Here is a 15,478-nt window from a genome sequence, read left to right on the forward strand (position 1 = left end):
TTAATTGCACAGCGGATTAACACACACTTCTGTAACTGCATGGAATCCCAAAATTCCAAACAGGTGCCGTCCAGCTGGATAACTTCGCAATATTGCACCATCCGGATAATTGCACGAAATCCACTGGCAAATAGGCAGTGCAATTAAGCGGCTTCTACTGTGGAGTAGAAGCCGCTTTGGGATTCCGTGCAGTTAAAATTCATTTACATAAAAACAGGAGTGTGCGTTAATCCGTTGTGCAAGTAACTGGCTTCTACTGTATTGCCTCACAGGTCAGATGTTTCGAATCTATATTTTAATGGCATACTGAGTTATGAACGGCCGTGAAATGCCTGTAGCGCAGTTGTGCTTGGCCAATTTGAACTTCTGATGATATGAATGAATAAAGGTTCAAACAAACAAACAAACAAACAGTGTGTTTATGCTCATTGTGTTACCTGGATCTCATTCCATACATATTTGAATGATTTTTGCAAGACCGTACCCAAAGGCTAATTGCAAACAAAAGTAAAACAGTGATATGCACAATTGTTAAATATCTAGATAAATTTAAAGGGAACGCCATCCATTCTTAACCTTTTTGTACTCTATTTTGAAATCTCAAGTGTCGAACGGCTTAGTCGAACAAACAGATTGAAGATGAGAGAGCGAAAGAAATCAATGAAAGTGCGCAAATGACATGTCGACATACATGTAGCTTTTCATAATGCAGTTTGCAAATGTATCGCTATAGGCCGCTGATAGACGGTTGTCAATCGATGCAAATGCATGTTGTTTGAAAGCTAGTCGCTAGATGTCGCTGTGAGACCGTCAGACTGACCTTGGGCAATTCATAGCAGCTAAACGCGATTAAAAGATTCATTTACATAAAAACAATACAATTTTGCAAGCAATATGGTATGTCAAATTGTATTGTTTTATTATAAATATTTCTACTTTATGATATTTGTCCTTTTTGCCGAATAATTTGCAGAACTGCAGTTATATAACATTTATTGCTTTGATGCGGTGGTAGTGGGACCCTGACAAGGTGAACCATAAAACCATGGCGTTGTCGATGCTGTTAGTTCGGAATTCTGCGGCGATTTCCCGTCTTGGGATGTTGTCTGCACCTTTAAGATCCGCTGCCTTGTCTTCGAGACTGGCAGCACCGATGACAACAACAGCACAGGAGGAAATGGCGAAATTCTGGGACAAAAATGCACAGTAAGTTGTAGGGGTCATGAATAAGGGTTCTTACTCATGTTACTCAAGATGTTGTTCCCTATCTTATTAATAAACCAACGTCATGTACTTTTGTTTGGGCCACTGTAGTATGAATTTTCACATATAGATACCCCTTGTGCCTATGTTTAAGCTAATAACGCAAAATTTGATAGAAACATTGCGTTATATCATGTACAACTTGCTATGTAATTTTGGAACATACAAATTATGAAATGGGGTAGAGACATATAACATGTTTTTGTGTTAAGTTGGGGTAGAATGAAGGCAATCAGAGATGGCAGACTTCACCTCTTTAGTAATAATTACCATCAGAGAGAACATATACAGAATTTGTTCACATATAGACGGTTACTGACAGTGACTGTTCAAAAACTATATTTCCCTCCCTTCAGCCAGAATGATATAACGTTATTTTTATTACTGCTCAGTTTCTCAAGCCTGTCTACCATTGACTGTCCATTTATTGAGATTTGCAACACAAGGACCCCTACTCTTATCGATAAGTGTTGGGTTCTTAAATGTGCTGGAGATGTGACTCTCCTCAAACATGGGACCTTCATATTTAACGTCCTATCCGAGGGATAGCCATAACCAAAACTAGGTAGTCGTTTACACCTGGGTGAAGTGAGAAAAGGCTTGTCAAGTGCCTTTCCCAAGTGCAGAAGATTACATTGGTAGCATATCAGCAGGTTTGAACCCAAGACCTCTGGGTTCTGGGCCAAACACCCAGCCCTTTATAGGCTTTAACACACCATACCATTTGTGTAGAATTCACTAGAAAGAAGCATCCCACCCTAGATTTGTTTGTAATAAAACCTTACAAGCAAAACAAAACTTGTTACAGACTGCTGATACTTTGTCGAATCTTTCTTCTGCAGGAAGAAGCGGCCGATGTCGCCCCACCTGACCATCTACAAGCCCCAGCTGACGGCCATGCTGTCCATCACCCACCGCGGGACCGGAGCCGCCATGGCGGGATGTACGCACACTTCTGCATTCTGTACAAAAGGGCTACAGTCAAACCTGTCTATAGCGGCCACTCAAGGGACTGGAGAAATATGGCCACTATAGACAGGTGGCCACTATAGAGAAAATGTTGATCAATTGACCATGAGCAAACTACACATGATTTCAGTTTCCACTATAATCTTTCTCATCAAGTAACATTGTCTCGATTGGTAAATTCACAGACAAAGACTTGCAATAGGCAGTGTTTCTGTATCAACGGGACTGGAAATCGTGTGGCCATGACCGCGTTGGACAGGTGGCCGCTAAGCCTATTTCTTAATCATTACGAATCCAAGGGACCGACAAAAAGTGGCCACTATGGCCAGGTGGCTGCTATACAAAGGTGGCCGCTAATACAGGTTTGACTGTACCTTCAAAACTGGGCTGTCTCCAGGGCCCATCATTCTGTCTTGGGCCGGAAATTTTTTTGTTTGATATGACAGAGAGAAAATTCACCCTGTCTGTCTGTCCCAGAAATCTGAACTTCATGACATTAATTTGATAGAAATATGTTTTTGTAACCTTAAAAAGACAGATTCGACGTAGCCTTTAGCCTTCTTAATATGAGTATAAGGCAAACACTCAAAGTTATACCAACTAGGCTATTATACTGGTGGAAAGATAGCTATTGGCTCTTGATTAAGTGATCTATGTGGTTTCTCCCAATGGTATCACACCAATGTGCCCTCCCCTAATGGTATCCCCCCTATGTTCCAGTTGTGTATGCGTTCTCCGTGGGGATGCTTGTGGTGAACCCCCTGCTTGGCTGGGACTTCCCAACCATTTTCAACTTTGTGAGTATACAACATTATTCAGTAGAAGCCAGTTAATTGCACACCGGATAATCGCACATTTCTGTTAATTGCACGAAATCCTCAAATCCCATGGTGGTGCGGTTCAGTTTAATAACTTCGCTTTGTTGCACCAGCCGGATAATCGCACGAAATATACTGGCAAATAGAGTGTGCAATTAAGTGGCTTCCACTGTATAATGTTTTTTATTTACAATATCATGTCCGAAGGCTAATTGTACAGTCTCAAGGACTAAGAGAAGATAGTGTGATACATAACACTAGTGCCTAATCAACTATATGGTACAATGTATAGTTATTGTATACTATTGTTGCAGTCCTTAGGACGGAACGTTAAGCCGTGGTCCACTGTTCATTGTCCTTGTCGAAAAGAGCTAGGGAAATTTCCCTGGTACAATGAACCTGTAAATACTGTAGCGTCTGTTTTCTTTGTGATGACCAGTGGAAGACTAGCTCTTCAGCTATCAGATCGAGATCACTTTCCTTTCATGCTACAGATCAAAAGCCTTGAGATCCTAATATGCTTAACTGTAGTCCCTATATGTGTCACTCTACAGATGTGCATAGATACTAAACTGTAGTCCCTATATGTGTCACCCTACAGATGTGCATAGATACTAAACTGTAGTCCCTATATGTGTCACTCTACAGATGTGCATAGATACTAAACTGTAGTCCCTATATGTGTCACCCTACAGATGTGCATAGATACTAAACTGTAGTCCCTATATGTGTCACCCTACAGATGTGCATAGATACTAAACTGTAGTCCCTATATGTGTCACTCTACAGATGTGCATAGATACTAAACTGTAGTCCCTATATGTGTCACTCTACTGTATAGATGCTAAACTGTAGTCCCTATGTGTCTCACTCTACTGTATAGATGCTAAACTGTAGTCCCTATGTGTCTCACTCTACTGCATAGATGCTAAACTGTAGTACCTATGTGTGTCACTCTACTGTATAGATGCTAAACTGTAGTCCCTATATGTCTCACTCTACTGTATAGATGCTAAACTGTAGTACCTATGTGTCTCACTCTACTGCATAGATGCTAAACTGTAGTCCCTATGTGTCTCACTCTACTGCATAGATGCTAAACCATAGTCCCTATGTGTTACTCTACTATATAGATACTAAAACTGTAGTCATGTGTTACTCCACAGATCAAAAGCCTTGAGATCCACCCCTGGTTGATCCTAGGAGGGAAGTGGTGTATGGCCTGGCCCATCTCCTACCACGCTATGAACGGCATCCGACATCTGAACTGGGACGCCGGCTATGGGTTCGACATGAAGGTAATTTGTTGGTTTGTTTAGTTTCTAATCTCCAATAATGGCACGATTGTATTAGTCATGAGTCAACACTTACTCACTATCTGGTTTATTGTTTAATTTATGAACATTACCTACTATTTATAAATCATGGAATGCAATACATTTTGCTATATGAATATCCATTGAAGCTGACAAACATTTCATCAAACACTTTTTACACATCGTCCTCATACAAGATAGCCATAGCAAGAATCAAGTTCATGCTTCTGACATGGATTGTGGATAACCCGACAATTTTCATCAAGCCCTTGAATTATGTCAACTTTGACTGTACATGTAGCACTAGTTCACCTTTATCCGCGGAGTAACCTATATCCGTTTTATCTAATTAAAAAAAGGAAAACAGGTTATTTGAGGATATCAAGTTGACGGGTTGTGTTTTCATATAGTTTAAAAATATTGCAGTTTGAAAGCACCGTCCGTCGACTTGACACCCTGTTTTTAAAACAACGGAAATAGGTAACCTTACGGATAAAGGTCAACTAGCATTAGATAATTTCCAAATGATTCTGATCCCCGTTTGCTCTGTCTCCACAGGTCCTGTACAGGTCAGGATGGTTCGTGTTCTTCGGGTCCTTCCTGCTCGCTGATCTCATGCTGTACTTCTTGTAATGGTCCAAGAACAGAAGATGTTATAGCACTGTAGAAAAATTATGTGAATATTAGAGAAGCAAAAAACTGGCACACATATACAATATTGTGAAGCTTTTGAGTTATTATTTGTGCTGACTTGTGTTTATTGCATTGTGTTAAGATATTTCTGACGGCTCATTTGTTTTGTTATATCACATCCAAAAGATAAACGGCTATAGTAAATACTAAGTGTACAAGACAAAATAAACAAGAACAAGTCTGAGTAATTACATTTGTATCTGAAAGAAGTCTTGCTATAGCCTTAGTACCATCCTCTGTAGTGACGGCTGGCTCAATCCTGTTGCTTGCTAACCGTGGCATTTTTATAAATAAATAAACACATATTGTATTCATGTTACGTTGTCACTGGGTCGGTGTGTACTGGTACGGTATGTGTAAATGTGCACATAGCTTTAGATCTGTCCAACAAGAATTCACATCTATTAAAGCTTAAATCTTAAAAACTTTGAATTGGCACAAGCTGGCCCCAACATGTTTGCCTGAATGTACTATGTGTAACTGCCTGGCCTGTCGTGTTCCCATGGTGTTGCTTTACTTATGTCTTCTACGACTGTGCAGTTGTCAATAAAGATAACAAACTTGCCTGTGTGAGTTGGTCAGTGTCTTTTATTCATGAGACTTATGATTAGGCTTTACGGCGAGAGACAGAAAACTTGCATCTGGCTCTGTTTACTCCAGTAGCGCGCGTAGTCCAGTGGTTAGTGGCCCTGACTCTGGAACTAGAAGCCGTGAGTTCGATCCCGGCTATGTCGCTCACCCGACATGCACGCTACCGGAGAGGGTTGCAGTCCATAGGGCAGGACGTTAAGCCGTGGTCCACTGTTCATTGTGCTTGTCGAAAAGAGCTAGGGGAACTTCCCTGGTACAATGAACCTGTAAATACTGTACATAGCGTCTGTCCTCTCTGTCACGACCAGTGGAAGACGAGCTAAAACTGGATCGAGATCACTTTCCTTACTACCTGAAACAAATTACCTTCCACTGGCTGTTTTCATTACTTTGGCAATGTTTATCTAAAATCTGAGAACAAAGCCTATGTATTGTATGGACTGGGGGAAACTACAAGTATTACAACTGTTGAACATGAGCATGAAGATTGAATTTGACATTCGACCTTCATGCTATACAGAGTAACTTGATCCCTCTGTCCATACCAATTGATAAGACTCGGTTCTCAGATTTTACAAAACAAAACATTGCTTGAGTGGTACTTCCTTCTCTTAAATCCTTGCTGAAACTATGTATTGTAAAGCTTTTGGGTTATTGTTTGTGCTTATGTGTGTATTCCATGATACATGTATCAAGATCTTTCTGATTGCCTATTTGTTGTGTTATAACTTATACAATTTACACAGGTCGCCAATGTTTCTGTATTTCATCTGAATTATCAGTACCACTGTAACAGCTACTGGTATCTGGAAGTTATTTCACTTAAATAGTTATACACTAGGGGTGGGTACCAGTACAGAAGATTCAGGTACAGGTACGGTCTCAAGTGCAGAAATTTAGTGAAGACGACTATCAACTCTCCTCTATTTCAGTCATGTTCTTGGACTAATAAGCCTCAAAAAATATTAACATTAACATGCCACCTTAGTGTCAGTATAATCTGTTTATTTTCTTAATCCATCTAAAATCCCTTCCACTAAATTTTTTTCAGTTCCATTTTTTCCGAACCAGCAAGAAAAAAGTTTTGTAAGCGTACCCACCCTACTGTAATGTTGATTTAATGAATAAAGAAATAAAGTACAGTGGAAGCCAGTTAATTGCACAACGGATAATCGCACACTTCTGTTAATTGCACGAAATCCCACGGTGGTGCAGCCCAGCTTAATAACTTCGCTTTATTGCACCATTCGGATAATTGCACGAAATGCTCTGGCAAATTGGGTGTGCATTTAAGCGGCTTCTACTGTACCAAAAAATGAATCACATGCAGACTTGCAAACAGTAGACTGACAACTTCAGATTCAAACTTATCGGTTTTATTTGAGCACTGAGAGAGGTACGTGTGACAGAAGGTCTGTTTCCGAGAACAAAGCTTGGATGTTGAATGCAGGAAGAGTCGACTGGACGACGCACAGCAGCCAGAACTTCCGAAATTTCGTGGTTTGAGACAGTTTTCACCCCCACCAAACTCCTAAATTCACCCCCAAAATCATGGCACAATCCTGATGGTGTTCTCGATATACTGGGAACGACTTTAAAATCGCAATTAGGCAGAAAGCTGGCATAAGAATGTGTACAACACGCCGTCCTCTGCAAAGTATCATGAACAGCGATGGTACCAAGTCGCCGAACTTTTTACCAAATAGCTTTGTCGAACTCCCATGCATCGTTTCAAGAACACCTCATAGCCATACTGTAACTGGGTGATGTGGGAAAAGTCTGACAGGGGTGCAAGTATTCAGAAATGAGTATTAATGCTGTCACGGCTGCAAATATGTACAGTCTATTGAATGTTCCACATCGCTTGTCTGCATTACTGTATGTAGGAGTGGAAAACATCATATAAGCACAACAAGCGTCGCTTCCCTCCTTCTCTTTGTCCAATGAACGAACAAACATACGTTTATGTCCTGCACAGATATGTATCTACAATGTTGCTTTTTCTCTGCACAGTCGACAAGTTTTCTGAGGGTAAGGATAAATCGGTCGGTTGTACAAAACGTGCCCGCTAACAGAACTGAGCTTCAAAGACGTACTAGTGTCACATCGGCAAAGTAAATCTAACCCCAGAGAAGGTGAGACTGGAGAGGTCTACTCTATACACGTCTCTGTTACTTCATCTCTATCTTTGTCTTTAGACTCCGTAGCAATATTCTCTTTTCTTCTGATACTTCTCAAATAAAAATATATAAAACAAAACAGTTCAAGTTGGTCGTACGGCGGTAGTTGTAACGCTACCACGAAAACCTTTCCCATTTCGTGACCAATGAATGCAGCTTTCGGACTCAAAACACTAATAATGTCCTTTTCAAACAAAGTGGACTTCGACCAAAAAAAAAAAAATCACTGCATAGCATACTATTGACAAACAGTTCTTAGAAAAGGATGTGATAAACTCAAGTTCAAATTCCTGGATTCTCTTTCAAGTTCGAGTTCTGTTGGCATCCATTCTGCTTTTTACAGTCCTCAAAAAAACAGTTATTTTATTTTTTTTACTATCATGATTCCAAAAATATCTCCATTGGGTAGAACCTCTGTTAGGTGCAGAGATGATTCAACAAATACACAATACATCGTTATACACGTCATGCCGCCCTATAGTGTACTTCTCTCAGCTAGGATAATTTCTTTGGGTAGTATATATATATATTGTGTAGCCTCACTGGGTTGTTTTCTCTCTTTCAAGTACGCAGAGAAAAAAGCCCAGAATTTTTGTTATCATTTTTTTTTACCCCCACCACAACCAACAATCGCTTTATTTTTGTACAAACAGAAATCGTCAAGCTAGCAAACTACTCAACAGTTCTCTTCTGCCTCTCTCTCCTCTGTAGAAGGTTCGAATCTACAGACAGGTGCCGCCAAGTCCACTCTTCTCTTAACATCGTCTGGTCGTCGCCGAAACATTCTCTCAAACTTGTCACCAACGCCACCTTCCACTGATGCCGCAGTATCCTCAAAATATCATCCCTTCCTTTTTTCCATCATGATATTTAATGAATGCCCCGAGAAAATTTTGATTAAAGAACTACCTACACCCAGTGATTTCCTTAACTCTTACGTCCTTCCCTCCCCTACTTGGACAGCACGGAATGGTGGATGTAGCTTAAGTAAGTAGCACAGAGAGATTTTCTTGCCAATGTCCAAACATTTATATCCTTTATACAAGGCAAACTCGAACTAGCGCCCCCCCTCCCCCTTCCTAAATCACAGACGTCTCAAAGCTGCCTAAGGGTTGAATCTGCGGACATCAGAAGAAGGTGACGGTCGGAAACTCGTCTTGAGAGAGCGAGCTAACGTGGCAACGACCTTCGACCTCTGGGTCTACTTGCCCAGCTGCGGGAAATCCGCCTCGTCATCGACGTTGATGTAGGCGCCTGCCGGGTCCGCCCCGTTGCTACGGAAACCGCCGCGGCCACGCCCGCCACGCGGACGGTCGTCACGGCCACCGCCACGCCCTCCCCTGCGGCCGCCACGCCCGCCGCGCTGGGGGGAGTCGGCGAAGTGGAAGTTGAGCTCGACCGGCATCTGCTTTTGTCCGCGCTCCCCGCGACCTCCGACCCCCGGGCCTCGCTGGTCCTGGCCGTACTGCAACGGGAAGAACGAGAGAAAAATTTAGAGACAAAAGAAACAGTTTTAATCTTAAGAAATGCCTTAAACACTATCTGTGGCTTGCTGAAATGGCCTACTTAAACTCACTATCAATCACGGCCGTCTCCAGGCAAAAAGTTTACCTCTTCTGTCAAAAAAATCTTCACCAACTTTCTGGTGTAGCAAATCGGCCTTAATATTATAAGCTCCTTAAAGTGTGGGTGCTGTTACTGTACAATAATAGTGTTTTTCTACTTTTTTCAAGCTGAAAACTTTTTTTCTTTACGTTTTGGATTAGTCGTTACCTTTACCCCAACCATTTTACAATTTTTATTTCTATTTTTATTTCACCCTCTCACTCCATATTTTTTATGAAAAAATCCGTGAACTAAGATATTAAATTGGTGTGGGGAATACTGTAAGTCCATATCTGCACCTTTTTTGTTTTGTTTCTCAGAACTCACTTTTGCCGGCCATTTCTTGTTGTACTTGTTAGGGCGGGGTACCGGTACAGAAACTTTATGTCCAGGTCCGGTTCAGGTCCAGGTTCGGACGTGAATCTTTACCCGATTCGGTATGTGAAAACTTGTGAATGGACAAAATTCAAAACAATGGTCCATTTCACTAGGAAGAAATCTGTTTGTGGAGTATTGGACTCCAACTGGCGTTTTAAACCCTACAAGGCTAACTGCGTTGAAATGACTCTAGACTCAACGCTACTTCGCTCTTTCTATTTTCTTCGACCGGTAAGCCCCAAAACGTGTGAATGCCCTGATCATATAATCTAATAGTATTAATTTTCCAATCGGTCCATCAAATTTTTTCTGGTCCAATTTTTCCGGACCGGTCCAATAAGAAAAACCGGTTTTGTACCGGTACCCAGCCAAAGTACTTGTGCTGTTAAGTATGTGTATTTCGAACCCTGAATATGTATCGTTATACTAGCTGACAATACAGAAAACTTTACCTGTAGGACGTATCTATCACAAAACTGGCTCTTACAATACATAAGAAGTTACCACCTCCGTAGTGCAGAAAAAGCATGAGAGTGACACTTCTACCAGTAGTGGGTATGTGAAATGACAGTTGGCAGAAAGGCAACAAAAACAAAACTTTACAACAAACGCTCCACAAAAACACCACTGGTATCTTTTCCACAAAGCTAAAGCACTCAGGCTGGAAAAAAACAACTTGATGAAACCAAAAGATCTGACAAGGAAAGGTAGAGATAAATTACTTAAGAGGAGGGACAAGGGGCAGCAGAACTCAAGAAGAGGCAAAACGCAGACGGGCGACAAAGCTTCTACCTCACTGCTTACCTGCATCCGGAAGATCTGAGGCGGAAGTGACCGGATGGGGAGGGGGGCGGGGTAACATTACCATAGGCATGCCACGCACACACAAACCAACAGGGCCAAATCAGAGCAATCAAACAGGACAGTAGAAGAGAGAGAGAAGAGAAAAACACTGATTAGTCTCTGATGACGACATGCATGTTTGTTTGACTTGTGCTACATGTTTTTGTCTTTACCGTTATAGCAAGCTTACTACGGACTTCTCAAAAACTTATTATTAAGATGTTTATCAAGAAACTGATATATATACCAGACTTCTGGGAGGAGCTGTCAAAAAGTGGAGTGTGTTTACAACAACAGAATGTTGTGGAAACAGTAAATGACAGTGTGTATTCTATATGGAATGTAGAATTTCCTTGTAACACAAACTTCTTCTCCAATCAACCAAACAAGAGGTACCAAACTTTCAATACCCACGCCCTGCAACACCACTGATGACTTGTGAATGTTACAAAGGCACAGCAATCAAAAATCACAGACCTTTGTATACAACTGCCAAACACCACTGCACAACTCGAGGAACTGGAAATTTTCCTTATTTGCAAACAGACTTTCAGTATTAAAACTACTCCTTTCAAAACCATATCCAGTTGCTTGAGTAACTACTTTTTGGCGTATCTTATTACCTGGATGTCTAACCTACATCGACGTTAAACTACTGAAGATTTTTGACACTGTCTTAGTGAAAAAAAGGAAACAAACTAAAAACTATTCTTTTCCAGAAGAAAAGCTCGACACAATATACGAGTTCGTCACACTCCTTCTATCACAAGGAGTTTGACAAACCAGTCTTGTGTCAAGCTTTTTGATTTCTTCTGGAAAAGAATAGTTTCGTTTCGTTGCCCTCTTTCCACAAAATGTCAGAAACCATTTAGCCCTGGTTAAAAGTCTGGTTTTCCAGACTATTTTCTGACCAGAAGAAGTCAAATACTTCTCAAGACGTTATTTCTATCTCCTTCCATCTCACCTTGTCAGCATCCTCTTCCTCTTGTCCCTTCTTGAGAACATAAGTCTTCTTCCACTGGGTGAGGTCCTCCCCCTCCCCAGCCTTCCTGAGCTTGAAGCCAGACTTGGGTTTGGTGTCCTTGGCCTGGAGTGCCTTCCACTCATCCAGAGTCATTTCCTTGGGTTCCTGCTCGCCGGGGGCTTGCTCGCCCTCTGCGCCTTCCCTGGGTAAAAACAAGAAATGTTTGTTTGTTTGTTTGAACCTTTGTTTATTTATGAAAGCTCAAATCGGCCTCCAGGCCTCTTAATTGAGGTCATGAAACTAGGGTCGGACAAAATGTACAACAGGGACAGGGGTACAGTTTACATAATTTTAAGTCCTAACAAGTCTATACATATACATGGTACACAGACAAGGAAAAAGGTTTAGGGCACTACAATTACAAGTTATCATGGAAGCTCATTGTGTTGGTAGTAATCAGAGTACAAAGCTAAACTTTCTTCCAACACGAAGGTATACACTGGTAAAATTTTCAATGGCCACTGTCGCCTTCTTCAGGATCAATGACCAGTCACTTGACGCCAGCAATTGAGTGTCATCAAGTTTATAACGCCCATCGTCTCTGTTCAATGATGGCAATTAGAAGCTGACATGTCTGAAGCTCACCAAAGAGCTCATATTCTAGCCAAGAAAAGGGTTTTAGACTACTGTTATCATAAACCTGGGTACAGACGAGAAAAGGATTCAGAGCAGTACAATAACAATTAGAAGTTATCATGGAAGCTCATCTGTGTTGGTAGTAATCATAGTTTTGACAAGTCCAATTCCAGTTCTGCGTTTTAGGTACACACCACTACCTAAGCCCTGCAAAGCCATCTTGGCAGTAAAGTTTCAGACATGGACAAATGCAAAGTAACCTTGTACAACTTGTTATCACTTAAAGTAAAAAGTTATTAAGTTATTATATATAATTTAGGATAGATTTTGTAACTGTGCTCAGATGGTACGGACGTTTGTCAACATCAGGTACAAGGACCTTGGTGATTCGGGAGAATATTGTCGTCATCGCACAATTCAAAATTCTAAGTTTTACATGGAGATGCAAACTGGACACTCAATAAATCCACAGTACAGGGCTGGTGCAGTTTAGGTCCTTGAAGCTTCCCATACCAAATGGTGCATAGGTTAGCACCAATCTCAGTTTCTGTAGCCTTGGGCCACACAACTTTCATGCAATCACTAGAGTAAGGAGCTAGTCTTCTTGTAGTGGTCTGCCAGAGACCCAACTCATGACCTAACGACTGCAAGGCGCACTCTCTACCCACTTGGCCATTGCACCGGTTGTTTGAGCTGACTACGGATTTTCAATTCTTATAACACAAGATAGGTCCTAATAAAATTCTAGTTTCTTACTTGGGTTCCGAGTTCTCGCCTTCTTCGGTCGGTGCGGTCCATTCGGGGTTCTCCTCAGCGCTTCCAGCAGTCATGTTCAGGTCCCTGGAGAGATCAAATTACGAAAGAATGAACGCTTATTATTGTGTACCCAGCCCACATGGGTTTATATAGACACCAAAGAAAGAACATTACATAATGCAGGGCTCAAGATACCCCTGCAGGTTAGTGCAGGTAAAACTGGAGCTGTGCAGGACCTGAGGTATTTCTGGTGTCTACCTGCACCTAACCTGCACTGGTCCATGTACGGTGTTTTATACAGAAATGTTCTATGATGTAGGTGTATATAGATTCAATTTGTTATTAGCTGCATTGACTGTTACCACCTATACAATATGATTAAAGAATAATTAGCAATGGTTCCTGAACAATTTTAGTATGATCCACACTTCTCAAATTCAGAGTTGTGCAGGTAAAATTTGTCTGGTGCAGGTGATTTTCAATGTTACCTGCACCAGTGCAGGTATGCAGAAAAAAGTATTTCGAGCCCTGAATAAGTCAATATCAGACGGCCTCTAGGAGGGACCAGTTACAGCCCTGGACAGCAGATTTTGTGTTACACAGACTACTAGCATTGTAACTGTGCTCAGATGGTACGGACGTTTGTCAACATCAGGTACAAAGACCTTGGTGATTCGGGAGAATGTCATCGTCATCGCACAATTCAGCAAGAGCATACTCATCTAACTCCTTTTCAAGCATCAAGAAAAACTACACTTCCCTGACAGAATGAAGCATGTCTAAAGCTAACAAGGGTGTCTTTGTCTCCACCTCAAGGTTTGGGGGGGACTAACATTATCAGGTACCAACTTAAGTGGGGCAAGTAAAAATCTAACTGACATCTTAGCTCCATGCTCCATATACTTTTGGCACCAAAGCTCTTGGCAAGCTCTGCACAAGGAGCTTAATCATTCAAAGGCTTGGCATAACAGTCAAGGTAGCATAGGTCACTGAAATTTCTTCAAGCATGTCAAAACATATTTGTTCAACATCTCTACTAAGGCAGTTTTCAAACACTATTTGCAGGGTTTAAAAATTGGGGTGCATAAAAATTGGACTTGCCTAAATTTTTGACTGAACAGCTCCAGTCTTTTTCAAGGAATGAACAGACTTCAAGCAACTAATGATCAACTGTTCACTGAGCCAGGTGTTCATTCCTTGACAAAGACTGTTCAGTTGAAGATTTGGGCAAGTCCAATTTTCATGTTGCAAAAAATTCTTTCTTTCTTCATTGACAATGATATAACTCATTACACGGGTCAGCCTAGGAAGCTTTGGGCTCGTAGTGGCAGACCCACAAAACTGAAAACTGCAGACGAACATACACAGAATTCATTACAACAAACAATAGGATAAAAGTTAAACTTTTCCAGAAAGACATGAACTTACTCTGCGGCGTCGGTCTGGCTTCCCCAGTTGTAGGCTCCGCCCCCTTCCCGCTTCTCCGACGGCCTCACGCCACTGCTTAAAGAAACAGGAGAAGAACTTTCACTGAACTTATCCCACACTCTGAAGGAAGTCTGAGGTACTCACACTTTCGTAAGTACTACCAGAAGACTTTTGTAGCGAAGCTACGTTCAGGTAAAATGTCTTTGGTACATGTACTTAAAAACACCATACTGATTTGATACACATGCTTTACACACATAATTTATTGTAAATTGTTTTTCTTTTCTGTATAATGCTTTGTTTTAATTACTGTTATATATGCTAATAAATAAATCACAAACTGAACATGGGGAAAGACTAGTTTGACACTGAATAGGAGACAATTTGCTAACACTGTTATAGTTGAAAACACAGTTATGCTGACTGGATTAGGAATTAGAAGGCTAGCTTTTGAGCCAAGACTGTGCTTTCAGATCAAAGAAAGGTGATTTGGAAGGGGTTGTTCTTGGTAATACTTTATTCCTGAAACATGCTTTTCATGACATTTATTGGAAATGACAAATTCTGAAGGAGAGTTCACATAACATTCCTAACAGTCAAGCTTTTTTTGTATGAATCCAAGCCTAAATCAGGGAAATCATTGTCCAAAAATGTCCAACCTTTTCTCGCTGCCGCTGTGCCGTTCGAATTCTCTCTTGCCACGGAAGTCGCGTCCGCCGAAGAATCCTCCCCGGCCTCGACCACGCCCTCCCCGGGCGAAGCCACCTCGGCCTCGCGGAGGCCGGTCAGAGTCAGTCCTTTCAGTCCTGCAATGGGGGGAAAAGAAAAAATTGAAATACGAGTAAAAAAGAATGCTTGGTTGCAGTCTTTGAGGTGCTAGTCTTACTATTAATTTAGTTTAGTCTTTGGCACTGAGCAGTTCTAAGAACTTGTCAAGCAGTTTATATATCAAGCAGCCTATTGTGAGACACATTACAATACAGTTGAACAAAGTCAACTGAAATGCATGAGGACACCTCTTTCAATGTCAAACTGAAA

At 41.3% G+C, this 15,478-nt stretch overlaps 2 protein-coding genes across 2 annotated transcripts; one reads left to right on the top strand and one right to left on the bottom strand.

The window, feature by feature from the left end:
- Nucleotides 1–990: 990 nt before the first annotated feature.
- Nucleotides 991–5,374, top strand: LOC118432470 (succinate dehydrogenase cytochrome b560 subunit, mitochondrial-like). Its single transcript, XM_035844054.1, has 5 exons — nt 991–1,206; nt 2,106–2,206; nt 2,953–3,029; nt 4,217–4,348; nt 4,925–5,374. The coding sequence occupies exons 1-5, from the start codon at nt 1,046–1,048 to the stop codon at nt 4,997–4,999; spliced, it is 546 nt and encodes a 181-aa protein (XP_035699947.1). The 5' UTR covers nt 991–1,045; the 3' UTR covers nt 5,000–5,374.
- A 1,636-nt stretch (nt 5,375–7,010) lies between these two features.
- On the bottom strand, nt 7,011–15,247 carry LOC118431819 (plasminogen activator inhibitor 1 RNA-binding protein-like). Its single transcript, XM_035843205.1, has 5 exons — nt 15,100–15,247; nt 14,441–14,512; nt 13,013–13,096; nt 11,621–11,822; nt 7,011–9,295 (listed from the first exon to the last, which is right to left on the bottom strand). Exons 3-5 carry the CDS (start codon nt 13,084–13,086, stop codon nt 9,032–9,034), a joined length of 540 nt encoding a protein of 179 aa, XP_035699098.1. The 5' UTR covers nt 13,087–13,096; nt 14,441–14,512; nt 15,100–15,247; the 3' UTR covers nt 7,011–9,031.
- Between the last annotated feature and the right edge of the window lie 231 nt (nt 15,248–15,478).

This window comes from Branchiostoma floridae, chromosome 15 (assembly GCF_000003815.2).
Source record: "Branchiostoma floridae strain S238N-H82 chromosome 15, Bfl_VNyyK, whole genome shotgun sequence".
Classification (NCBI taxonomy): Eukaryota; Metazoa; Chordata; class Leptocardii; order Amphioxiformes; family Branchiostomatidae; genus Branchiostoma; species Branchiostoma floridae.

Excerpts from the sequence above, each read along its gene's own strand:
- LOC118431819 (XM_035843205.1), bottom strand. The coding sequence starts at position 13,086 with ATGACTGCTGGAAGCGCTGAGGAGAACCCCGAATGGACCGCACCGACC. Across the intron at positions 11,823-13,012 it reads GGCGAGAACTCGGAACCCAA|GGAAGGCGCAGAGGGCGAGC; the intron begins GTAAGAAACTAG and ends GTTTTTACCCAG. Across the intron at positions 9,296-11,620 it reads AGGAAGAGGATGCTGACAAG|TACGGCCAGGACCAGCGAGG; the intron begins GTGAGATGGAAG and ends TTCCCGTTGCAG.
- LOC118432470 (XM_035844054.1), top strand. The coding sequence starts at position 1,046 with ATGGCGTTGTCGATGCTGTTAGTTCGGAATTCTGCGGCGATTTCCCGT. Across the intron at positions 1,207-2,105 it reads TTCTGGGACAAAAATGCACA|GAAGAAGCGGCCGATGTCGC; the intron begins GTAAGTTGTAGG and ends TTTCTTCTGCAG. Across the intron at positions 4,349-4,924 it reads GCTATGGGTTCGACATGAAG|GTCCTGTACAGGTCAGGATG; the intron begins GTAATTTGTTGG and ends CTGTCTCCACAG.